Genomic DNA, 27,128 nt, shown 5'->3' on the forward strand with positions numbered 1-27,128 from the left:
ATATAAAAAAACGAAATACAAGACAAAACAAAACATAATTTTGAAGTACAGACCTAATAGGGTCAAGAATATTTAAAAAAATACAAAACAAAACTTTAATGTTCTTGGGACAAGAATGTAAAGAATGCAAAACAAAGAGCCAAATCTTTAGGTGCTCTTTTATCTTGGGACAGTAAGTAACAACCTAGCAACCACCCAGAACACTTCAGCAACCACATATCAATGCCCTAGCAACCACCCACAGCACCCTATAGAGAGCCTAAGTCCCTCCCCTTCCGGTGGACCACCATGGGACCTTATTTCGGGAAAAATATTGTATGGTAGTCAATGGCGAGAGACAACAAATATTTGGATCCCGTTTGAATTGTGCCCTGAATTACACATATGATGTTTGTCAATTTAAAAGGTACATTTTAAAGTCAAGAAAGTTGCAGTTTGATGTAAAACTGTTGAGGTATAAGACTGTGAAAATACGTAATTACAAAGACTACAAACCCAAAAGGCGCGCATGTGACGTCTTACCTTTTCTCTCAATGAATGAAGCTAACTTTACTGAAGCTAACGTCTGTAATTTTTTCTATAGTCTTATGTTATAATCGTAACGTTACGCCGTCATGCCTGTGTGTTCTGCACCAGACTGCACACACAAGAGCTTGGTGACGTATAGTTCGAGACAAGAGATGTAGTTCATGGAGTGATTTTCACATAAAACTAAATGTTACTCTTCTGTTTTATGACAAACTGTGACTTTCTTTGACTTTCATAATTATCTTTTAAATTGACAAACAGCATATGTGTAATTCAGGGCACAGTTCAGACGGAATAAAAAGATAAGTTGTCTCTCGCCATTGACTACCATAAATATTTTTTCCGAAATAAGGTCCCATGAGCCGGAAGCGGAGGGGAGGGACTTAGGCTCTCTATAGCATCATTAAAATGTACAATTCATCAAAATAATGATTAGCCAAAGAGCATATGTATACAGTATGTAAATTAAATCAGTGTCACTATAGGTGCACATAGGTGAACATGGCACAAATAAAACAAGGGTTCTTTTAGAGCATTACAGAAGCTTTGTTTATTGCAACTAGGGCTTTTCTGATGGGGTGGAACACAATATTTGTGAAGCAGAGGAATGCAGATAAACCAGAGGAACAACAGGTGTGTCAGAGTGAGAGATGAGAGAAACCGGACAGCAGAGAGCCTAAAACTCCAATGCATTCTCTACTTTAATGAAACCAGAGAGCAGACAACAAGTGATGAAAAGATGCAGGCAGAGAGAGAGAGAGAGAGAGAGAGAGAGAGAGAGAGAGAGAGAGAGAGAGAGAGAGAGAGAGAGAGAGAGAGAGAGAGAGAGAGAGAGAGAGAGAGAGAGAGAGAGAGAGAGAGAGAGAGTAGAAGAAGGGGTAGCAGTGCAGTTAGATAATAGTAGTGACACTCAGGGCTGGACTGGGACTCAAATACGGCCCATGAGTTCCACCGTGAATAAATGATCATATAAAACAGGACAGGAAAAAATAATGATACATTTACTGCAAATGCAATTAACAAACATAGCCCTTAGATTAAGCCATTAGGATATAAGATAGCTTTTATAAACGTGCCTTCGAAAAAAACATTAGTGGTGTGCATCTTGAGACAAAACACCGGCAGTGACAAATTTTAAGATATGCCAGTGAAAGTTACTTTCAGTTAAAACAGTTCACACATCCATTTTAGTCTCAGACTAGTCCTAAACCTCGTCTGTGAAACCAGAAGTTAATATTGCAACTTTGTCATGTTGAAAAGCACTGATTTTCAGGATGACGTAAATTTACTCCCATTCAATTCTGTTATCATCTACTTACCCTCATCTTGTTCCAAACCTGTATGACTTTTCTCTTCTGTGACTGTGAAACACAAAAGAAGCTATTTTGAAGAATATTTTGTTGGTTAGGCTACCCTTGACTTCTATTGTATGGACCAAATAAAGCAGACTCATGATTCATATAAATGAACCAATGAATCATTAATATATGCTAAAAAGATACTGCTCTCTTTGTTTTTTGCAGTCGTTTTTACTTTTGGTTTGTAATTTGTAGTGCTGCTATATTGCTTGACAGAAGAAAGTATTTTGTTTTAAATTTGAATATTAAGTTAAATTATGATTAGTTCCCCATTACTACCTAGAGGGAAACAGCTATGGTAAAAGCATGAACATTTAAAGCGGCGGACAGCTCTTCTGCACAGCACTTGCTACAGGAAGTGAGTGTATTTTGCAGAGGAACGCTGCACTAACCCCAGACCTATAGAAGAAGAGATGCCAAAATAGGGGAAACGTTCACTCGTAAAACAGAAAAACATGCATCGTGCTCTGTGCAAACTGCAATCTCGGGTTTCATTGTGGTTGTTGCAAAATACTAATGACATAATAGCTAAAGCAGATTTGATGTTTCTGTGATGACTGATTAACTAACAACTTATTTTAATTATAAAACTGCCACACCAACAGCTACTGACAAAGACACGAGCGTGTGTCTTCATGTGCTGTGCTTCCAATGAATACAGTCAACGCCTCAATTGTGTCAAGAAAAATGCATCCGAACCACTCATGAAAACATTCAGCTTAGACAGAGTGTTCAGACTGCTGAACAATTATGAATTCTTCCATATAAAATGTACACATGTGACTTGCACATATGTATTTGTATACAGTTTATATATTTACAGTATATACACACGTTTGTATATAAACACATACAGGCCTATGGTGTGATTAATATACAAACAATTATGAGATGTTAATTACATTTGAATCCTTTTAATCTTTACATCCTAATATATTTTAAATCAAATTCTGTTTTATAAATAGAGCACAGCAAAACAAAACTCTCCTTTTGGTACATGATTGGGAAAGTACAACTATTATTATCAGTCTCTGAAGAACATGCACTTATTACTACTGCAGGAACATACAGATTGCAGGAAATAATGTTGACAGCTGTTCATAACAAAACTGCATGCATAGATTCTAAGCGCAGTGACATTAACACAGAGTGAGATGAGGTATTCTGGGTGAATGAAATAAAAGTAATTTACCATTGGAAAGCAGAATAATCCCCCTCGACTCCTTCTTCGGTGAGTTCTGGGATAACTGGAGAATTCACATTAGTAATGATGAACCATCACCTCTGTCTCTCCCTCGATTAATCCAGGATGTGTCAGACCCATACTTCAGACCTGCAGTGCTGTTGAGTCAGTGTGAGAAAGAATTGTGCCCAGATTTGTGTTGCTAGACGGGTTTGAGCGTGGCTGTGTGAAGCGAGCAGAGGGTGTGTGTCTAAACACTGATCCTCGTATAGCGAGTGATTTACTACAAAACTGCTTATTAAAACCACCAGTGCTTTTACAGTCACCAAGTGAAGGAACTATGGTCAAAAGATGGAAAAACTGAGAAATGAGGAAGCAGGAAATAAAAAAAGAGAAACATTGAAGAGAACTTGCCAGTGCTAGTGTGTTTTTAAACATTGACATGGCAACGCCGGCAGAGGCGTGTATATAAATTGAAGGGCTGTACTTTGTGTTTCATTAAAGTCCTTTTCGGCATTATGACTCATATTAGGAATCCAGACTTCAAACGTGGGTGTGGGCAGGAATGTTCTGACTTTAAGGAACCTTTGTGAAGGTTTTAGGGTTCACGCAATAGTCAATGATGCTACTCTCTCGTGTGTTTTCTTTCACTCTGTGCCGTGCTGATAACATGGTCCAGGGTCAACAGGAAACGGGCTCTTTTGAATACTGGTGTGGTTGAGGGAGAATAGGTTATCATCGAGAAAAAGACATCCACATATTCAATAGACTATATCAACGTTTCCCAGTTAATTAAAGAACATTAAAGTTTTTTTCTTTAATTTAGCAGCCCTCTAGCGATTAAAAAACAGAACTGCATGCATTTTGTGGAAGAACACTGTTTTGGTTGTGCTTCGGCTCTGAACGACTGTGCGGATGAATATGACCCTTCACAATAGATAATGCTTTACGATGAACTCGGAGAGCTACATGACAATATATCTGTTCAATAAAATGCTTTACTCCCCTGAGTAATAAAAAAACCTTCTGCGCGGTGATTTTATTTAAAAAACCAATCACTCAGTCTTTTGCCAGTAGACTCTCCTCTGTTTGGCGTTTGTTTAAAACGGGTGATTTCCCAGCAGTTTGAAATTTAGCATGCTCCATGTCAACCTTTCTAGCCCTTTGTGACAACTAACCTATGCCACTAACACACCATACAGCCTCAATGGTGCCGGAGCAACTTTTCACTATTTACGGATATGAGCAGACCTGTGGCGGCTCCAGGATTTTTTTCTTGGGGGTGCTTAACAGTTCAAAGGGGGTGCTAATAATGAACCATCGCTAATGAAAGAAATTATACATTATTGTATTTGACATATATTCCCTCTATCAATACATTGCAAATATACAAAGTACCTGCTCGTGACTCCTCCCCCATTAAAACAATTGTAGGCACATTGGTTAGCACTGCGCCGGTGCTAAGCTTATTTTTGGTGGGGCTAAAGCCCCAGTCTAGCGCCTACACAATCTCCCGCGAAAACCATCGCGCACGGTTTCAAAAATAAACACTAATAGGCTTACCAAAGTGAATCAAAAAAAAAAAAAAAACTGGAAAAAGTACTGATCATGTATTGACTGAATTTGAAAAAAAAAAATGTAATTGAAATCCATGCAGATGTAAACAGATAAAGTGTCATAAATTAGACACTTAAACATGCATTTTGGATGCTTTCTTTCCTCTAGTCTGAAAAAAAGACATGTCATGGAAGCAAAATCGTTCAAAATTGACCAGTGCATAACAAAAGTTTTTCTCTGTAGTATCTAAAGTAAAAATATTTTATTCAAACTCTGATCAAGGTTTAGTTACACAAGTTGCACTCATTTCAAGATTCTAATACGCTTGCAAACACATTTTTAGATGGAGTTTGTTTGGTATAGACTAGTGTATGCAGATGATGGATGGAAAGAAACAAACACAGACAGAAAAAGAGTGCCATGAGGTAAGAAAACAGGAAGAACCAGTCAGAGACAAATGCGACCTGATGTGGTTTGAGGAGAATGACAAGTTAGACAAAAATATGTATCCATCTTTCAATAGCTGATGATGATTGTAGGGAATGCTGTTTCTTTAAGTTACATTAGCACGAACACACACCTATAGACAGCACGAGATCAGAGATCAGCTTAAAACACGCAGGAGCACAGATAAAGTTTTCAGGTAGTTGTGTGTACTGCAAATATTGTTGTTAAAAGCGTCCCAATGACTAAATGCACAGTATTATGAGGAGAAAAACATTTACTCTGAAATAATTATTAACAATAAAAGAAAAGTAGTTAACATTAAATTTAGATCAAAAACAAATGCTTCAGTATTCATGACTGTAAAAAGAGTATCCGCCTGCCAATTTATGTTGAGAGACTTTAGCTTAGGTGACACTGCCCCGAGTGGAAAAACAGAAGATAAGAAAGACAGAACGTCATCTGGGAGTTTTTCCTTTAACAGGTGATGTAATGAACTTGTCATAAAAAAACCAGGAAAAACAGCATTGTTTAAAAAAAGTACAAAACAAAAAGAACTCAAAAAGAAAAATGTTATCTCTCTCATTCAGTTTCCAATATAAAACAAGTGCTTATGAAGCAGGAGTCAAACCTTCATAGGCAAAGCAATACATTCATTAAACCAAGAATCAAATATTTAAAAAGAGTTGATCCTTTTTATCATCCACAGATACTTTCTGATTTTGTGGCATACATTAATAATTCACATTGGCTTATAATAGTTACATTTTTGGAACAATCCATTTGAGTGATAATGAATGCTACAACGAGAGTTGAAAATAAAGGCACAGTATAGTACAAAAATGACCCGTTAAAGGAGGTTGTAAGTGTTATTACGTTTCATAATTTCATTAACCACCTTCTTTAATAGGTGCGTACAATTCCTGCATATACAAGAATATGCTTATTAATGCACACAATGTTTTGTAAATTCGTAATGCTTAATATAAAACTTGGCATGTGACATTCAGATGTAAAACAATAGTAAAAAAAAACAAGAAAATATAAAAACAAGAGCTTTAAGATCCTTGGCATTTAATTGTCTTAAGTTTCATAAATATGACTTTATTGGCTGGACTTAATCAATAATGAAAATGCAAAAAAAAAAAAAAAAAAGAGAGAGAGAGAGAGAGAGAGAGAACTAAGACTTATGATTCCAAACACAAACCTGCAGAATAACAAGTGAAGGCCAGAGAATAGAATTACCGTTGAATGTTATTCTGTTTATAAAGTTAAAAAGCAAAAATCATAGCTTTAATAACAGTTCTTCCACCATTGTTTTTGGGATTGTTGACATCTCAGGAATGAACATACATGGGTGTTCTAATGTGAGTAAATATGTACATATGCATGTGTAAATAAGTGCACTTAAGGCGAGTTTCTGATGAGTCCAATAAAACTCTTAGTGTGAAATACAGAACAAGCGCTTCCAGTTGGTCAGCTAACTGAGAAAAATAAGATAACTTTACAATAATATGGTACTAACCCTGGATTTTGAGCTCTGTAGATACGAGAGCAACAGAGAACTTGGCACATGTTTTCTTAGAAACCTTCATGTTTTTAACAAACAGCTAAATCAGTCCTCCAAGTCCCTCTCCAAATACTTCTGTATTCGAACGCAGCGTGGACAGACCGGACACTTGGCCTTACAGGAGGAATGAAACACCGTCTTGCAGACACTACACCTGAGAAACAGAAAACAGAGTTACACCACCATTCTCATGATGAAAAGTGTCGGCACAGCAATCTGAAAAAATGGTGTAAAAGTTTATTTATTCATAGTATAAGTCTATGTATTCATAGTAAATGGCAGTGAGTATGGATGCGCATGATTTAATAAAGATCTATTTGCTCTAAATTTGGCCTTCCATAGGGCAGTACTGTATACCTCTAATATTACAGCCTTGTGTCCGTTTAAAAAGGCTGATACAGTAAAAAGCGTTTAAATGTGGCCTTTCGTCAGGGCTGCAGTGCGTCATATTTCAAGGCCTTGAATTTAACTCTGTGGCGGCTGAGAAATGTCACAAAATGGGCTCATTGTCCATTGTCATATGCAAAGTTTAATGGTTCATGGAAAAACATTGGTGCAGTAAAAAATTATACAAATTTGGATTTCGGCAGTAAATTTATATTGTCACAAATGAAAATGATTTGAACATTAAAATGTACTAAAATTTCGCATTTCAAAAGATCAAAACCCCCTGTATTAAACCACTTCACCCTGTTCTGTACACAAGTATTTATAGGAGTGAGAGCCACATTCTACAAACAATTAACTCCTGAAAAATTAAGGTAGTGACAACCGCATTTACAAAAATTCTACACAGTGCGTGTACGGATCCGAACTGACCAACTAGTTGTTAATGACATAAAAAGAACGCACATCAGAGATGTGTCTCTCTTCTGTATGCGTGTGATGCAAGAAATCACGGGAAGAGAGGTAGCCTACAAGCCTTGACTCATTCGTGTTGCTAGATCTTGCTAGAAATTAAAAGCAAACAAGAATAAACCGAAATAAATCCAAATGCTTTATGCTGAAAATAAGACCAAAATATCGCAATCTGCAACTGCCCACTTTAATAACTACTTGATCGCTCTATGAGTGAAGCTTAAAGTGTAAATTGCAGGATAACCACCACAACCAATTAATGTGTAAATGAAAGTGCTCAATATGCATATATTTAAACATTTCTGTCTTAAAATGCGTTAAAATAATATTTATTGGGGTTTCTTCAAAGGTAGCATGTTTTTTACTGTAACTGGGTGATGACGTCATAAGAGGGAGTAGCAACCCATACTCTGCTAGATTCCTACTGTTTGTGGCTTGACTATGGAACCGGTCAGGCGTGAGAGAGGAGAGGAAATTGCCAGAAATCATGGCCCTCAAAGAGTTATCAATGCTTGGTGTGAGGAAAATGAGTGGAGGGTTGGCCAGGTGTCCTGGTGAGTAGCTAGAGCTAGCCTAGGTTAACCTGGTGCTAACCCGGATAACATTAGGAAACAAGCCAAAGTCTATTCAAAATCTTGTCCTCACAACAAGCCCCAAAACACTTATAATAAGTGGACATGGCAACACTGCAAGAATACTGCAATCATCACAGTTTCGGTTAGATGTCACTCCTAAAACTTTATTGTATGCATGTGGCCATAAACTAGTCTAGCTAAAATCATCTAAATAAAAACTGATTGGACGTAGAAAAGAATTAGGCTGGTTTTCATTTTTTCATCATGTTGAGTAGGTAGGGATGGACATTCTTCCGGGACCTGGCAACCTCATTTATATATTTTAGGTATAATGTGTGTTATATGACAATACCTGGAGGTGCTGTCAAACTGAAAAGGGAAGATGATGTTGTCGGAGTTGCAGATCTGACATATAAAGCCCCTCTGGGTGCAAAGGTCGCAGTTGTGCACGTGCTTGGACCCAAACTCAATCAGAGACTGCAGGTAAGATTCATAGTGCCCGTCTGCTATCTGTGTGCGAAAAAACACAAGTCTGATCATGTAAAGTAATAGGACTCCACTCTTCAACAAGGGTTAGGGGGTCTGTCAAATTAAGGGTGTGCCATATTGACAAAAAAATTTTTTTTTTTGCTGAGTGTGTTTTTGTGGTGGTACCTTGGCTGGTTTAAACCTGTTGTGGACAGCTGACTCCCGAAGCTTCTCATAGTCTGTGCTATGAGGCAATATCTGCCCCCTAAAACTAATTTTTTTTTTTAAATGATATATGAAACTAAAACTTAAATCAGAGTTAATCATTCAAATGATTCATCAAATGGCTGATCGGACAAGCACAACAGATCTTTTCAGAGGTTTCATCTGGAATTTTTTGCTGACAAAACAGCAAATACAGAAAATATGATTCAAAATGTTAGCATATTGTTTATTGGCTGTTTTATAAAATTAATATGACAGTCGTAATCATGCTGATATTCAGGAAAAACAGCACTCAGGGTTTCGTGAAATGGCTGAACTGTGTAATTTGATAAAACTATAAGACAGGAAACTCATTTGTTTATTTCCAGATCTCAATAACAGCTATATTTTCATCAACAGTTGCGAATTTAAACTTGTGCGCAAAATTGTAATATCGCACAAAACTAAAGCCCTGTTTCCATTCCATGTGTTTAAGAAAACAAAATCATCACTTACTGAGAAAATGGCACAAAATATCTGTAATAAAAATGGACGTTTCTGATATCGGGAAAGCCACTGTGGCATCGTAAATGACTTGCGCCTCAGAGCGCGCAGACGAAACGCAATTAATGCTGTCATGTTATCTTGCATTCGTATGCATGGTGTCTGGGAACACAATCGTGCGAGTCAGTTCTGGGAGGTAAATATAGTCAACCATTTTGATTACAGACTTTGGCTCTGACATTTTAGAATGACCAAACCAACATGTGAGATGCCGTGTGACGCGATTGGTCCGCTAGTTAGTCCAGTTATCCATTCACATCCTCTATTAAGGCAAAGTCACGTGAGTGTTTTGTTGCACATCGAGGGATGTATTCGGTAAATGTGTTTCCAGCGTAGTTTATGCGCATGTCTTCTTATCGTATAAAAACTTTATCTACCTCAATTGAGTCTTTTATGTAAGTTTTTCATTTATACGCATCTTAATGAAGCTGGGTCAAGATGAGTATAAATTTCCAACATGTTTTTATGAGATATCCCAAAATTCGCATAAAAATAGGTGGATGGAAACCTAGCTAATGTCAGTTTGCACATCATTTAAATAGGTAATTATGATATTATCATAGATCATACCTATCACACACCCCTAGTTTACAGTAGTTTACACCCATGACATTTACAGTAAAAAAACTGACAGCTGAAATTTACCGTAAAAAATAAAGTTGAAACATTACAGATTTAGCTTAAATTTACAGTAAAAATGCATTTCATTAACTGATATGTTAATATACCAACCTATACTAATATCGATTTTGTACCTTTGTAATACAGACAATAACCAAAAACAGGTGGTGGCGAGAAAGTCACATGATGAATCAAAGTTAATCACAAGATGAGAAGGTAAATACTAATATATAAAAGCTGTCATTCACACAAAAACTAAACACCATCATGGTCAAGTCAAGTCATCCTCATTTATATAGCGCCTCTAACAATGTAGATTGTTTCAAAGCAGCTTTACAGAGATAAACATATAATTTAAGGTAACAGAGATAGTGGTTCTATAAAAATGTTTTTTCAAGCTAAAGTTAGTTTTGATTGATTCACTTACGTCTAAATGTGAATTTTTGGTAATGGTAACACACGACACTAAAGTAATAAAATAAAAATTCATTTAACAACGTTAGATCCCTAATGTACATAACTGATAAGGAAAAATTAAGTAGCCAATTTACATTTTTTCACTTAACTGTAAATTATACAAATTGTTCTTTTTTACTTCCAAAAACTGCACATTTAATAATATTTTAAATGTAAGGTTAGATCTATTACCAGTTATTCACCGTATATGGTAAGGACACTTACTGTTCACCAATTAACACGTTTTTTTTTTAGAATCTTTTACTGTTAAAATCACAATACATTTTTTACTGAATAAATACCTGCTGGAAGTCCAATACACTGTACACATCACTGTTATCCAATAAATAAGTCCTCTGCTGAAGTCTGGAAATAAATAAAAAACTTGTAACGAATCTGTTGCAAACATCTATTAAAGATTTAATGGTGTGCAAATTCTAAACATGCATCTAAGAACACACACAAACACACCTGGGTTGGACTTTTTTGCTGATCTTGCTGCGGCAGATGAGGATGTAGTCTCCGAGGAAACGAAGTTTCTGCCTCAGGGTTTGCACTTTAGCCACGGTGTCGGTGTGATCAAACAGGTCAGGATTCAAAACATCAAGGTTCAGAAGCGGCTCGTGCTCTATTTGAGTCAGCAGCTTGAAGGCTTGTCTTGAGACCTGAACATATAGACACACACAGCTGAAGGAAATAAAGACTGTAACAAATAAGCACAGGAGAGAGAAGCCGCTTGCCCTTATCTCATGTAACATGTTATTGCAATAATAATACTGTCTTAGAATCAAAGCATAATTATTTGCGTATACTGTACACGCCACCGTTCAAAAGTTTGGGTTCAGTACAATTTAAAATAACTGTTTTCTATTTGAATAGATTCAACATTTTTATTTAATCCTGTGATCAAAGCTGAATTTTCAGTGTCATTAGTCCAGTCTTCAATGTCACATGATCCTTCAGAAATCTTTCTAATATGCTGATTTGCCATTTTTGTGGAAACAGTGATATGTATTTTTCAGGATTCTTTTATGAATAGAAAGTTCAAAAACAGCATTTATTTTAAATGGAAATATTTTGTAACAATATAAATGTCACTTTTGTTCAATTTAATGCATCGTTTAAGAAAAGTCATAATTAAAAATCATACTGACCCCAAACTTATGAACAGGTGTGTATAAATCAGCATATTATGGTGACACTTTACAATAAGGTTTATATACAATAACTATATTAATTATCATGAACTATCAGTGAAAATACTTCTAAAGCCTTTATTATTAATTTTCGCTGATGTTAATTTCAGCATTTACTAATACATTATCAAAAATCAAAAGTATTTGTTATTATCATTTAATGGACCTGAGCTGACATGAACAAACAATGAACAGTTGTATTTTTATTAACTAACGTTGGCAAAGACTAAGGAATACTGTAACAAATGTATTAATCATTCATTGTAAGTTAATGTTAGTTAATACATGAACTAATGTTAATCAATGGAACCTTATTGTAAAGTGTTACCCGTTTCATGTGAATTTTATCAAACAAAAGCCTTAAAGCTTAAAAAAGGAAAAAAAATACTTTGGATTGATTATTAATTTAATAGCTGTAAAAATATGACAATAAAAACTTGGACTACAGGAAGAACTACAATGAAGAAAAATGGGAAGTGAATGTTAATAAAAAAAGCATTTAAAAGCAAAAAAATTCATAAAGAAAGATTTTTAAAAAATTATCAACGTGCTCACCTCGCGTGTTGTTAGGTCCCAGTTGTGCACCATGCGGGAGGGGATGATGGATGCGTCTCCTTGGTGACAGGAATCACAGTAGTACTGGCCTGAGAACTCACAGAGTCTGGCTCTCCCGAAAGACACGCCGATCTGCCGAGGGCAACCTGGGAACACGTTTACAAGAGCTTTTACTTAGTGCCAGAGAGCACAGGTACAGCGAAAAACACTTCAATATCGACAGAAGGGTCTCACAAAGCAAAGAAACATGTGGCTAATGGCTCGTTTCTGGGGCGATGAAAAGTAAAGACTAGACAAATCCATTTTAAAGTGCATGTGCACAGCTCTAATGTAATATTTGCTTTCTTGGTGCAACCAAGTAAAAATATATATTTTTTCCCATACATTTTTACTTTTCAAACAATGATTAAAGAAATAGTTTTAAATCATGAATATCATGTTGTCTATCACTATGAATACTACATTTGAAATGTAACATTTATTCTGATTTCAACATTAATAATAATAAGAAATGTTTCTTGAACAGCAAATCGTCATATTAGAATGACTTCTAAATGATCATGTGACACTGGAGACTGGAGTAATGATGCAGAAAATTCAGCTTTGATCACAGGAATAAATCACATTTGAAAAAATATTAAAATATAAAACATTTTAAATTGTGAATATATTTTACAGTATTACTGTTTTTACTGTATTTTTTTTATCAAATAAATGCAGCCTTGGAGAGCATAAGTCTCTCTTACCAACCCCAGACTTTATTAGACTATTACTGATCTAAAAATTACAGTTACTAGAGTTTACATGAGTCTTCTTTATGGTATCATTTCCTGTTTAATGGTTTTCTTGTCACATGATGTCACAAAGTGGCTTCCTGCATGTTACACCACACTAACTTGATTTGATAAAAATTTTATTCAAATATGAATGATATTACCACTTTGATGCTTTTATTTTCAGGAAATAATAATATAATAAACAAAATAATTATAGCTTTAGTATATTTAAGAAAGCCAAACAGTTCAAGTCATCGTCTGTATGAATTTCATTTGATTATAATTCTAAATAATTTACAGATAAAAAAGAAAAGTCATCATGCCATCTTCTCATACCTGCACATTTGTAATTTTGCGCGTCTAGTCCTCTTTCCTTAGGGACCTCAGACAAGTGGGACAGCAACTCCCCGTCTCCCTTCAGTCTGTGTTGAACCAGCTTGTGGACGCCGCCGGGCGATGAGACACCCTGAAGCGCTCCATCATCCTCCGTCTCCAGATACGAGTCAAGTGCTCCTCTGATCAGACTCCTCCATCCTCGGGCTTCCTCACCGCTCTCTGCCCTCAGTGTCAGTGTGTCCCGTGCAGTCAGAATCTTAAAAAACGCAGGACTACCTAATGAAACATCTGGAACCACATCCCTGATGTTAGCAATGGAGTATGAGAAAAGGGGTGTCTTAGAGTCATCTTGGACCCGGTAACCTTTCAGGGTCTCCAGGGAGAGCGAGAGCACAAGAGACCGCCAACCCTTCTCCTCCAAGTTCTGATAGACCACCGCTTCCTTTATGGCATCTAGTTCTGGGTCCTTATGACGGGTCCAATCTAACTGAGGGGGATCTGGAAGTTCTGAGACGGTGCGTTCGGGGCTCGAGGGTGCTGGCGAGGGGATTTCCTGATCACTGGACGTTTGCAGCACCTCCCAATGTTCGTCTCTCATCATGGGACGTAGTTTGCTGATGGCCTCCATGATGCGATCGACCCAGTCTTCAGCCTCCCCATGAGATGGTGCCCGCAGGTAGATTCTTTTGTTTAGGAAGGAGAGGCGAAAACGGCCCTCGGTGCCAGAGGACAGGCGGACGTCTTCGCAGCGCAGCAGGGACAGGTTTTCATAGCAGATGCGCTCCTCTGCATTGACGTAAAGCCGTAACTCAAACGGAGAGAGCTCGCAGTAGTAATCCCACCACATGCCCACCGCACTGCGGCGCTCCAGCTGACCCAGCTTCAGCAAACCCCTGAACGGGTTAGCAAGACCTGAGAGAGACACACAGATGATCTGATACAGACATCCACTATTTCAAATTTTTATTAAACATCTGTCTTTTTCATGGTATTGCTGTTTTCAAGGTTTAGTGTAACAGCATTTTTAAATATATATTGCAATTGATTATTTGCAGTATATATATATATATATATATATACACACAGTATATATAAATAAATGAACGGTAATATTCGAAAAAGCTATAATAGGGGTACTTTAACATCCATTTTGTTGCCTTCCTTTTTTTAAACTAGGGACAAGTCAAAATTATGTCTCAAATGCCACGGCATGTCAATAGATATTAGGCTGTATTGAACCCAGAACATTCTCTTAATAAGTGAGAAGGCATGAAAAGGCAGTGCAAACAGTAAATATGACATTTGTGAGGGTATTTTAGACAGAGATGGTAAATTCATTTCTTTTTATAAACATTTGCAGTCTACAGGCTTCTAACTTGAAATATGGCAGATGATTTGCATTCAAAGCAACCCCGAGTATACTTATTACTGGTGCAACCTTCAGGATCGCCTGGAGCTTTCCTCATACATTTCCCTGGTTGAAATCCCAATCATACCTGGAGTCAGGCCTCAAACCTAAAGTTCAGGGCATGAACCAACACTTAAGTGCTAGATTAAATTTGGATTGGTATAAAAAAGTTTCCAGTAGTTGAAATGCTTTATCTAGAAACCAAGCAAAGGAGAGTTTAAATACACTACCAGTCAAAAGTATTGGATCGGTAAGATTTTTTATGTTTTTAAAAGAAGTCTCTTCTGTTCACCAAGGCTGCATTTATTTGATAAAAAAAAACAAAAAAAACCTGTATTATTGTGTAATTCTATTACAATTTAAAACAGCTGTTTTCCATGTGAATATATAGTAAAGTGTAATTTATTCCTGTGATCAAAGCTGAATTTTCAGCATCATTACTCCAGTCTTCAGTGTCACATGATCCTTAAGAAATCATTCTAATATGATGATTTGAAGCTCAACAAACATTTCGCATTATTATCAATGTTGAAAAAAGTTATTTACATTTTTATTTCAGGATTCTTTCATGAATATAAAGTTCAAAAGAACATAATCTGAAATAGAAAGCTTTTGTAACATTAAACATACATTTCAAAAGTGTGGGGTCAGTAAAAATTGTTATTTTATTTTTTGGGGGAAAGAAATTAAAGAAATCAATGCTTTTATTTATCAAGGATAAATTAAATTGATCAAAAGTTACAATAGAGACATTTATAATGTTAGAAAAGATTCCGTTTCAAATAAATGCTGTTTTTTTATCTTTATATTCATCAAAGAATCGTGAAAAAATTGTACACAACTGTTTTCAACATTGCTAATAATAATTAATGTTTTTGAGCATCAAATCCGCATATTAGAAGGATTTCTTAAGGATCATGTGACACTGAAGACTGGAGTAATGATGCTGAAAATTCAGCTTTTATCACAGGAATAAATTACATTTAAAAATATATTACAATAGAAAACAGTTATTTTAAAATGTAAACGTTTTTTATCAAATAAATGCAGCCTTGGTGAGCAGAAGAGACTTATTTTAAAAACATTAAAAATCTTACCGATCCAAAACTTCTGTTTTGTTTTTGTACGGTCATTATTCTGCAAGAAGGACATAGTTAAAAATACAAGAAAATTTAAGCACAGATAACACATCAGAGGCAACAAAAATAGACATATGAAATAGCCCTTTTTTGAAACTCCGGGCTTCCAAAAGTCTTCCAGTAGTTACTAATCAAGAATTTGGCATAAGCAAATTCCTGTGTTTTATCCATCTTACCGTTCTGTCTCCGGTGCACTACGCTTGGTGGTGGCTGGAGGGTGTCCGGTTCAGAGGTGGGTGTCACCTGCTCGCTCAATTGTGTGATGTCGATGACTGCATATGCTTCAGAACTGCCCGTTTCTTCTGGCTTGTAAAAGTCATCCTCTGATATCCAAGATGTGGATTTCTGAGAGACAAAGAGATTTAAAGAGACCATTTTACATCATCTATTAGCATCCATCCTCAGGGTCATATAGTATTGACATGAATATTGATTTCACAAATTAATTCTGATTCACAGGCTTTTGATTTGATTCCGGTTCGATTAGATTCGATATCTTTTGGATATACATCAGATACAGTACAAATCAATTGTTCTTAAGGAAAACTCTCAAATCTCTCAATTAATGCTGTAATTATACAGGATCCCTGTCAGTTGGTACATTAATATTACGATATTATTAAAGGATATTATAGAGAGAATATGATTCTTTGAAAACACTTACACAAGAGGAATACAGAGAGTCTGAGGATATTTTCCTGCTGACGGTACTTGTGGAACGTCTGCATGCAGCATTTCGGGATTGTTCTACTGAATTAGGGGCAGCAGAGGTCTCTGGAAGTGGAAGAAGAGTGTCAGGGTCTTTACTGAGGTTGGAGGTCTCCTCAACAGTAGAAACTGAAGTGGACTCAACAGATGAGTCTCTGTTCTGTCTCTTCTGCTCCCTTTCTTGAGTCTCAGTGACTGCATGTTTAACTTTTAGTCTTGTGCTTATAACTAGAATCTCGGATTCTTCCGTTGTTCCTTCTTTTGTCTCCAGTAACGCTTCAGCTGATATCTTTTCTGAGCATGCTTTAGATCCCCCTGTGATGTTTGCATCCAATAGATGTGTGTCCGTGTCCATGTGTGTTTTTCCATCAACAGGATGTTTGGCAGAGTCACTCTGGAGCTGAATATCTGGAGCTGGCATGAACGCATCGAAGTCTTCCTTCTTCAAATCCTGACTAGGGGAGTTGTTCTCTCTACAAAAAACAAGTATGTTAAATAAGTACTTCAGACAACACAACTTCTTTCAACTATGAATTTTTCAAATAATCTTTCTGGCATTTCCAGGTTTGGTATATTGCTAGATATGACCCTGAATCATTGTCATTTTATGGACAAATAGTTGATTGATTATTCAGGCCGATTATAATTATTATTATTAAGTTACCCAACTTGTTGATTTTGAAAATATTTAGTTCTGTACAACTCTGATTAAAGTCATGGAGTCATGGAATCAAAATCGACAATTCTTGTTTTTTTTAAATTGAACATTGCACCATTGTTTATAAATGATTTATTAAATTTAAATTAATGTGCATTGTAATCTTTAATCAAAATAATCGCACCCGCGCTTCCACGTCCTCCTGATTATATGTCTGCTATATTTGTTTCTTATTTATTAATTCCAGGCAATTAGTCAATGAAACAGTGATTAAAATTAAGGTACAATTTATACAAAACGAAATTAAATTTAAAGAAAGGCTTTCTACAAAACAAAACTTAATAAAGTGGTATTTAAAGCGGTTTACCGCCATATCGCGGGAAAATCTTGCTTTTCAACGGCGGTTGGAAAAAATCCATACCGCCCCAGCCCTAATTACCCACGGACAAAACCAATCCCACCCATCCTTTCTTATTCGAGAAGCGTTTCACTCGGATGCACGTCACAACAGGGGGAAAAAAACAATCGCAACTTCCGTTTCATGCCGACTTTAAAACAAAGTGATTTATCACTTGGTTGAGACATGTTGCAAGACTTAACAGAATAGACTAACTTTTACTCACTCTGTAACGGTGTTCTGTTGTGCTTTGTGGCTGATTTCCATGTCACAACTCCAGCTTTCCTTTTCCGGACTCCTGGGCTCCTGACCCTGAAGCAGACTATCAGAGCTCAGGCTGGAGGACAGCTGTGACGATCCTGACGTATTCAGACTGATGTTTGATGAGGTAAGTAGAGTGCTCGTTTCACAACCCTCGTTTTGCTCTTTCCTCGATTCCCTCTGAATCGCTTCCTGAGCCCAATCTGAGCTTCCGGACCCTCCAGATGACTGTGAGACTGTATCCCAAGACTCCTTGCGCTTGGGGCCCAGAAGGTGCTCGTCGGCAGCAGTGAGGGGGCAAAGGCCTGCGAGGACCAGTGGTGTGTTGGTCCACTCATTCAGCACAGCTGATTTATAGGAGAGCTGGAAGGTCATCGAGGCCAAACCCTGCAGCAGGGTGAGAAGAACCTCGCGATCCTCCGGGTCCAGCAGAAGAGCCCCGGGCTGGTAGTAGGAGCCCAATTTGGACCCCTCGCGAAGCAGTGAGGTCAGGTAACACTCCAGAAGCCCGTCATTTAGAGCCAGGCGAACCCATGCTCTGCAGCGACCAATGTCTGAGTTTATGAAGCTTAGACGTTCCAGTTCTTGAACTACATCCCTATAGAATCAAAAGAGTTGCATCTGATCACTCAAAGGGTTAGTTCATCTAAAATTGAAAAGTCACGGTAACCGGAAGCTCAAACGTGCTTGCTTGAGCCTCGAGAACCAATAATGTTTGTGCTTGCACGTGTAGCATGAATGTTTGATCTTCCGTTTACCATGTTTGACTTGCATTGATCAATGCTTATAAATGAATAAAAACCTAAATTAAATCTGTTATCATTTAAAGCGATTGTGTCTCTTCAGAAGATTTGGATTAAACCACTAGGTTCATATGGATTACTTTTTATGTCTTTATGAAAAGCATTAAAGTCTTGAAATGGATAGACAGAACTCTTGAGGATTTATCCTAAACTTCTTTTGAGTTCCAAGTTTGGAATGACATAAAGGTGAGTACTTGATGACATTTTCATACACTGTAATGCAATTCTTTTTCTCACAACATTGTGTCAATACTTATTTATTTGTGTGCATTCACATCATTTTTTTTCCAGTTTAGAGAAGGTCGTCTAAATAAATGCAAACATTGACAAATACTGGCATTTCTCTATTCTGTCTCTTCAACAAGCCAAAGTGAAATGAACCACAGAAAAATTTACATCTTTATGCATGTAAAATACGCATTGTGATCTGCATCATATTGTAACATACTGTGATTTCCATTGTCTGGACATTTTGTCAGTACTTTCTTTATTGACTTACTCCTCCTTCACTCAAGACTCAACACAAAGACTGAAAACTTTCCTACTGAGTTAACTATGAAAGAAACCCTCAAGCATGAGTCAAACTGCCTCAGTGTACCAAGTGAGTGAGTGTCACTTGACTATTGTCCATAGGCTCTGGTGCAAATTACTAAACCACATGATTCAACTAATCCTACAGGCTTGTCACAATCCTCACAGAGTCACCATGACATGCCTATTTCTGTTTCCAAACGGGTGACAGGTTGCTCACTTGGAAAGACTTGGTTAAAATTATTTTGAAGCATGAACCAACATCAATCGACTTGGTTAGTAAAAAAACCAAATGTGTAGGAATGATTTTGAAAAGAGTGGTGTATACTTTAATCCAATAAGGCTCATTAATAACATTTAGTTCCCCCTAGCATCCAAAATTCAAAAGAGACATGCTATCCCTTGAGGCTATGAGAGCCAATGAGCCTTCAGATAAAAAAAAAGTTGTATGGGGCCTTCGCTAACTGATTTGCTGAAAGGATTAAATTGGCTGGTGGGTGGAAATTTCCAGTGCGTGTCTGTGTAAGGTATCGAAGATGCTAACACACAATCTCTTGAAGCTCCGCCCTCTGTGCGGAGCAGCAGCTCATTTGCATTTAAAGGGACACACACAAAAACGGCACGTCTTTGCTAACCCTCAAAAAGTGACAATTTTAACATGCTATACAAATTAACTGTGGGGTATTTTGAGCTAAAACTTCACATACACACTCTGGGGACTCCAGAGACTTATTTTTCATCTTGGGAAAAGGGCATTATAGAAACCCTTTTAACCCCCAAATTAAACGAATGCACAAAATAATTGTTCACAATAATATCTAAAACATGCATTTTTAAAATAGATAGGGTGAATTTTTATTTCAAGCCAACTTTATTGAAATAAATTTAAATTTTGCTATTCTAACCTATGACCCACCTGTGTGTGACGGTCTTCAACAGGCTCCAGAAGACAGGTTGAGGAAGTGCTCCTCGTGATCCTCCTTTGCGCAAGTTACCTCCATCAAATCTGATGAACTTGCTCTTGATTCCATGGATAAAAACCGCCTCCAAAGCAGAACACAGCAGGTTCGCCTCCAGGTCCTCGCTGGTGACCGTAGTGTCCGTGGTGATGTAACGCTTCTGCAGGGCTTTTAGCGTCCGTGCAATCTTTTCCTTGATCCACTGAGAACAACAGAAGGGTTAATATCACTCGGTTTAATATTCCATAAATTTGACTACACTGACATGAACTGAACTTGAATTGAATTGAGTTGACAATGACACTATAGTCTTCTGCAGAGCTGCTTATTGCTGAATTGAACTCATTTCATAATTGATGAACTTTACATAGTAATTGAACTGGGATCAATCAACACTTAACTGAATTGAATTGACACTATTGTCACTTTTTAGTTGCATCACTGATTCTGTTATTTTTCTGTTTATCATTTTGAAGCTGTTTTGAAACAATCTATATTGTATAAGTAAGGGATAATTCATGGCTAGATGGGCATTAAATTATTTTAATGCACGGCGTAGAGGCAAAGAACTACATGACGCAAAGTGGAGTGCATTCATTTGAAAATGTAAAAGTGACGTGAAGGAAATATGGTAACCCATATTCTGAATTTGTCCTCTGCATTTAACCCACTCATAACCCAAGTTAGTGCACACACACTAGGAACAGTGAGTAGGGAACACACACACAATGCAAACCGTGGACACAGGTGGACACCTGCAGCCATTTTGCTGTGGCGCCCGGGAAGCGATCGGGGGTTAGGTGCCTTGCTCAATGGTCTCAGTCATTTCCTGCCGGTATTTAGAATTGAACCCTCAACCTTCGTGTTACCAGTCTGACTCTCTAATTATTAGGCCACGACTGCCCCAAATGGTTCAAATGGTTTAATGCACAGCTGGCTGTGGATTATCACACTTAAGCACTGAAAACTTAATGCTAATATCTGACCGGAAGGGTAAAAATATTGGTTATTTTCGTCAGTTACGACTCTTTAGATCAAGCATTCTGTTCTATTTAAATCAGAAACAGTGATAAAGTAGTATGATTACATTTATTTGAACTAATTAACTAATAGCATTTATTTGAACTAATAGCATTTATTTGAACTAATAGCATTTATTTGAATTCATTATCGAGAGAGAGATGAGAGATGCCTTTGTGAATTACCTGCGTCTGTGCAGTGTCTCTCTCTATTAACAACGAAGCTGTGACTTTAAATACTTCAAAACCAGCAATGTTCCCCCCTCATTGCTGAGAAATATAATGAAGTGATTCAGTAGCGAAGCTATTTTATTAATTGCAGCGTTGATACGTTTCTGTGCTCCTGAATGTTTGTGTGTGTGAGCAGCATGATCTCCGACTCCAAGTGACATATGAGTGTGTGTGTGCTTCAATTAAAACAGCGCATTAATATAGAAGGATGATTAAACTCACTTGGAACGACCTGTGCATCAAAAATGCACACCTTAAAGCCAATCAGAATCGAGTATTCAGAAAGACATTGATATAAAGCACTATATAAATATAAGTGACTTGACTCTGTAATGCATCGGTTTAGACAGCTTTTCTTTGACAAGATGACAAAACAAAGAAACCATGGCGGAAAATACCAGGAAACGCATGAAATCAATAGTCATTGATTTAATGATCCAGCAAAAATGCTGCTTTTTGACTCTAATGCATGGTTGGTTTGAGATCAGGTCACTAGAATGCTAGTGACATTTAGGACAGCAAACTGAATCAAGAAAAGCTCTTGCAACAACAAAACAACTTTACACAATACTTTGCAAGCATTAGGCTGCCTCTTGAGGATCTAATAGAAGAAGGCAGAACCGAGAAGTCATCATGTTTTGCCATGTGAATGGGAGCAATACCTACAGACAGACTGTCACCTGATGTCAGCTGACTGATTACAAATGAGCAAAAGTGCTGTCAATCAAAGCTGTGGAAATTTAACATGGCAACTTTAAAATAAGTCAAATAGCATGCAAACCTCAGTAGTCAAGTTTCTGGGAAGAATGAAGCCAAGATGACTAGAAATCACTGAGTTTTTGTTAATCACGATAAGCACCTAGTATGACGAAAGATGAAACTGGCACAGATTAGATTTAGATTAGATTTTCTTTTAATGTGCTTTTTTGATATCTGATCATCTGACCTGCCTCTTTAAGAAGATATGTTAGGTCTGAATTAATCACTTTCTATGCGTGTCAATATTAAGATACAAAGACAATTATTATATTCTGTGATGTTCATTTTAAAAGCTTGCACAATGTTTTAGATCCTTCATGAGAGCTTTTTAAGTGTAACATTCTTGGATTTTCAGATTAAATCAATTTGATAAAAATCCTGTTCAGAAAAGGAGAAAGACATTATGCATTTATTTTGATATTGCCTTTTTGTTGTTGTCTATTGGTCTAAAATTACCACTGAATTCATATAGGGTAATTTGGAATGATCATACACACACAGAAAAAAAACCCGTTATTAAACTAAAGTATTATTTAATTTGGAAAGGTCTTAAATGTATATGTATTTAAAATATATTTGAAACAATATAACAACAATTCACCGTTATAAAAATGTCAAGAGTTCGAATGGAAAAAGGAAGATACGTTTAAAAAGAAATGGGCAAAATGAGTGAGTTTCTTGGGAGATTAAATAAGTTTTGCTTTTACTAAAGTAAATAACTGATCTATAAGATAAAATATTTTTATTTGTAAGCCAAAATGTACAATGTTTGGGTAATTGTGTGCTTCAACTTATTTTATTAGATTCTTTTTCTTTATTTAATTTAAATACATTTATTTTATTAGTTTTGAAAGATAAAATTTGTGTGCATGTATATTTTATGTCGTATAGTCCAAGAATGTACGTATATTTAACTACAGTATGTATATATATTTTTGTAAATGTTTTGTTGTTTGTTTCATTATCGTAAGAACGAATAGTACGAATCTTACGAATACTAAGAATTAAAGAGCTAACGAAACACAGATGCCTGAGTGAATGTATCAGATTGCACAAAATATTAAAGTAACAACAGGTAACTTTTCAACCTTCATAATACATTTCCAAGTCTCTTGTGATGGTACATCGACTTACAATAGTTTGAATGACACGTCTGCCATAGCCTGACGGGGTCTGTAGCGTTTTTAATTGTACTTTTAAACTTCGGGTTTCTGGTAGTAACCGGCGAACAAAGAGAACTACAGAATTCGACTGCTTTACGGCGTATACGTCACTTCCACCACCACCCCCACTTCCTTAAAGTCGGACGTGCGAGACAAATTTTATACAGTCATGGCCGAAGCAGCACAGAGAAAAAAGAAAGCAAAGGTTTTGTCGGAGGAAAGCAAAAAGAGAAAAAGAGAAAGTGATCGCATAAAAGGCAGAACGAGGATCAACATTGGGCCAGCTTTTTCTCGCTGGCGTCAGCTGAAAGAGGAGGAGGGGTTCCCGACAGATGCTGACTTGGCTGTCATGCTTGACCAGTAAGTATATTGCGTGCATACTATCTCTTTGTTTTTTTTGGCTGCCTGATTATGTTATGGAAGCTATTTTATCCTCCGTTTATCTCCATGAATGAAGTAATGATAGTAGAGTAGCGAATTATCAATCTGGTAGCTAGTAAACGCTATTCTCGTTCTTTTAGCATTCTCGTTCTGATTGGAACTTTGCAATCGATGAAATGCAAATAGCAAATGTTTGACCTAAAAAGTGTAGTCTACTCAACATGTACAAACAAAGGAGGAAGATAATAATATTATCATTGAGTTCATAGCTTCTCATTTGTTACATGTGTAAAGTTACTTGATTGTGTAATTTCCGATTATTGCTAGATACAGAGGCAAACGGGATTCTTGTCGCAATTTTTTCGGATGACTAATTTCCACCCTCATGTTGTTGTTGTGCAAACCTTCTGTGTGATTGCATTGAAGTATCATATAGATTCAGAAAAACGGTAACCAATAGACTAGGCTACTATAATGACGCTGGCTTGTAAAAGTGATCATCGCGATCATTTGTCGTTATAAAAAAAATAAAACACATGAAATTATATTCATATGACATGCTGAAATATATGCCACTGTACCTGGGATGAAGACATTACACACACGCGAGAACACCTGCATGTGACCTCCTCCTACAGTGTTCAGGGCTATCATGGTTGTCAACAAATGCACGTGCATGTAGGATGACAGTTTAGGACAGTAGTAGAGGACAATACTGTTTCCCTACTGTAGGGGGAGCCCGAGAGCAAAAAACTACCTGTTGTTACTTTAATCTGATTGAATCGGTGCATTAAGTTTTGTGTAAATGGAGCGATTGAATCTGAACAGTTTTGTACACATTTTCCTCGTCTTGCTTTAGTTATTCCTGTATGTGAAATCTTTTCAATATAAAGTGCTACAGAACCTCAGCTAATAACAAAAGTCTTAAGCAGATAAAGAGGAAATGGCCGGTGAGAAAACCTTATCTCTTGAGCAGACACTTCTCTAAAAAGCTTAATACTTGTCTAGTTTCCATTCTATGTGTGCAGTCTGACATCTACAAGACAACACGCAAACTGTGGCTTCCTATAAACTCCTTTTAAAAAACTGTATTGAAACAGAATGAGAAACAATGTTATGATAGTGCCACAGTGTTTACTTAACATGCAAATCAACCTATGCATGGCTTACTGATAGTTTTCTCTGCATATAAGCTGTGAGAGGAGAAAGTGTTTTAACATTCATCAAACAACACACATCATCTTTGATTTAACGCAGGTTTACAAGAACAAATCCAGGTTCCCGCAAATTAAATTTCCTCCAAGAACCTGCTAAACAAAGTCAAAACATTCATATCAATGACCTTGTAATGTCCACAATCCAACTAATCTTCAAAAAGACGAGGAAGTTGCAAACCTGTTTGACATCTTTTGCGTCTGGGCCGCTCTCAGGTGTTTGGGTGGCCAGCATGGCTCCTCTGGCTTCGATTAGTCGTGCTTTACACACTGCAAAATAGACAAATGACTACAGAGGAGATTGGAAGTAACATTGTGTAACACTGGAGCACAGTCATTTTGTAACACTGTAATGCAGTCTCAAATTCTCCATTATGTGATAGCCTCAAACTTAAGTAGTTTCAAAATCTACAACTTATTGGTGTAAATCTGAACATCTGAATCAGAGTAAATTAATAGTAAAAAGAGAGCTGTTGTTACAACCTGCCGCACGGGATGTAACACAAATAATGGACACTGTTTCTAGGTAACACTTTCATTCAAAACACAAATAACACCAGAAACACATAAAACAACTCAAACAGACAGTGTGAGTATATGTTGGTCGCTCTTTCAATTTGTGCCATCTGTTGTTCTACGCTGGAAAGTGTTACAACTCTCAGTGTTTCTCAGCCATGATGTTTTTTAAACATGTACATGAAATACTTTTGTGCCTGTTTTTTAAAATCAATTTATACCTGAGAATCTGCTTATTTAAATGACACCAATTCTGTTCTCTCAGCTCATATAAAGTAGTGATTTAATCTGTAGATCTTTTCTAGGTTGTTAGACTGATGGTGTTACAACTCATGTTACACTTCCCTACATGTTCATATAATAAAGGAGATTATAGGGTAGCTAATAAAACCACAATGAGGAGAAGAAAAGCGTAATTACTGGCAGTCTTTGTTTAGGCAGCGAATAGTGGAACTGATACACACAAGCCTACAAGTTTCCTCTTCAGATAGCCTAGATTCTGTCACACGTCAATGAAGTACATGCATGTGTTAACCTGTTCATTTTACATCAAATTAAGTTGATCCAGTAAATGCTTGTATGTACATTCAGCAGTACAATTCAACCATATTTAAAAGACAACAGAAGTAATTATGAAATTACATTTAAAAATGTACTTCGGTCCTACCTAAGTGGGTCAAACAAGCACTATTAAGTTTAACTTTTTTTTAAATATAAATTTAAGTTATAATACATTTAATGGTGTCCAAACACATTACATTCACTTTGCACTTAAGCATATTACTAACATGAACTACATTATTTCAGTAATAAGTACTCTTTTATCAAAGTATATTAAATTGTATTATGTTTTATCATATTGTTTTATGACATTTGCACTAGAGACTCAAGACAACACAAAATTCACGACCGTTTACTCACTGAATAGGAAAGAATAACACAACACATTCAGAAGCATTGTTTATATGGTCAAAACAGTAGCATTTAATCTCTAAAAAGTATTTTATTTCATCCCCGTTGAGAATTAACTTAATCATGAGTTCAGAAGCTCCAAACGACCTTATATGACACACGAACCTATATAGACTTTCTTATTGCTCTCGAATCTTTCATTACACAACAATGCTATTATCATTATTAGTAGTATTATTGCTAATACATCATGCAGCATAATAAACTCGTACACTCACCATGTTTGTTCTGCGTTTTTCTGTCGCGGTTCCGATTCAACAATACACGGTCATGGCTGATGTGTTTTCTTTCCTCTTACCGAATCGACATGAGCACGAGTCGTGTGACTTCTGTCACTCGCGTTCACTGATCCAGGAAAAAAGAAGATCACAGGCGGTTTGATAAGATCAGCTGACGCGAAAGGCAGGATGGGAAATGAACGCAAGGTTCATCGTGTTCCTTTTGACGAATGGAGCTATTGCGCAACTCGTGCGCAGCATTGAGTGTGTTGAAGACTCCAGCGAGATGACCTGAATCAATAAAACAACGGCGAAAGTCAATTATTATTTTCTAAATGCTGGATTTATGTCTGATGGAAATGAATGAAATGTTACAACCAACAATCAGCATATCATCATCATCATCATCATCATCATTCTTTATTCAGAACATACATATAAAATGGTCCATAGCACTATACAAGATAAAGTACACACACAAAAAAAACAAAAAAACAAAAAATAAATAAATAAACAAAAAAATTGTAAACAATGCCTACACA

At 36.6% G+C, this 27,128-nt stretch overlaps 2 protein-coding genes across 10 annotated transcripts in view; both read right to left on the minus strand.

Annotated features, from left to right (window-relative positions):
* The window catches only part of arhgap27 (Rho GTPase activating protein 27), a 42,659-nt gene extending 39,151 nt beyond the window's left edge, over nucleotides 1-3,508 (minus strand). For 4 of the 9 annotated variants that reach the window (XM_077206169.1, XM_077206167.1, XM_077206165.1 and 1 more), the window contains exon 1: nucleotides 3,079-3,508. The gene's annotated coding sequence lies outside the window, so the exon portion shown is untranslated. Of the gene's footprint in view, nucleotides 1-1,847; nucleotides 1,890-3,078 lie in introns of all 9 variants that reach the window. The other 5 variants (XM_077206171.1, XM_077206168.1, XM_077206172.1 and 2 more) reach the window with 4 other exon arrangements.
* A 1,348-nt stretch (nucleotides 3,509-4,856) lies between these two features.
* Nucleotides 4,857-26,831, minus strand: plekhm1 (pleckstrin homology domain containing, family M (with RUN domain) member 1). Its single transcript, XM_077206173.1, has 12 exons — nucleotides 26,587-26,831; nucleotides 25,062-25,150; nucleotides 20,071-20,315; nucleotides 17,786-18,418; nucleotides 16,461-16,977; nucleotides 15,973-16,141; nucleotides 13,250-14,161; nucleotides 12,138-12,283; nucleotides 10,858-11,051; nucleotides 10,689-10,752; nucleotides 8,426-8,583; nucleotides 4,857-6,794 (listed from the first exon to the last, which is right to left on the minus strand). Exons 2-12 carry the CDS (start codon nucleotides 25,113-25,115, stop codon nucleotides 6,686-6,688), a joined length of 3,201 nt encoding a protein of 1,066 aa, XP_077062288.1. The 5' UTR covers nucleotides 25,116-25,150; nucleotides 26,587-26,831; the 3' UTR covers nucleotides 4,857-6,685.
* Nucleotides 26,832-27,128: the final 297 nt, after the last annotated feature.

This window comes from Siphateles boraxobius, unplaced genomic scaffold (genome assembly GCF_051911475.1).
Source record: "Siphateles boraxobius isolate OS27281-9 unplaced genomic scaffold, OSU_SipBor_1 55, whole genome shotgun sequence".
Taxonomy (NCBI): Eukaryota; Metazoa; Chordata; class Actinopteri; order Cypriniformes; family Leuciscidae; genus Siphateles; species Siphateles boraxobius.

Coding starts and splice junctions, on each gene's coding strand:
- plekhm1 (XM_077206173.1), bottom strand. CDS start 25,115: ATGCTGGCCACCCAAACACCTGAGAGCGGCCCAGACGCAAAAGATGTC. Junction 20,316..25,061: donor ACGCAAAAGATGTCAAACAG/GTTTGCAACTTC, acceptor TGTTGTTCTCAG/TGGATCAAGGAAAAGATTGC. Junction 12,284..13,249: donor GCAAAATTACAAATGTGCAG/GTATGAGAAGAT, acceptor ACGTGTTCCCAG/GTTGCCCTCGGCAGATCGGC.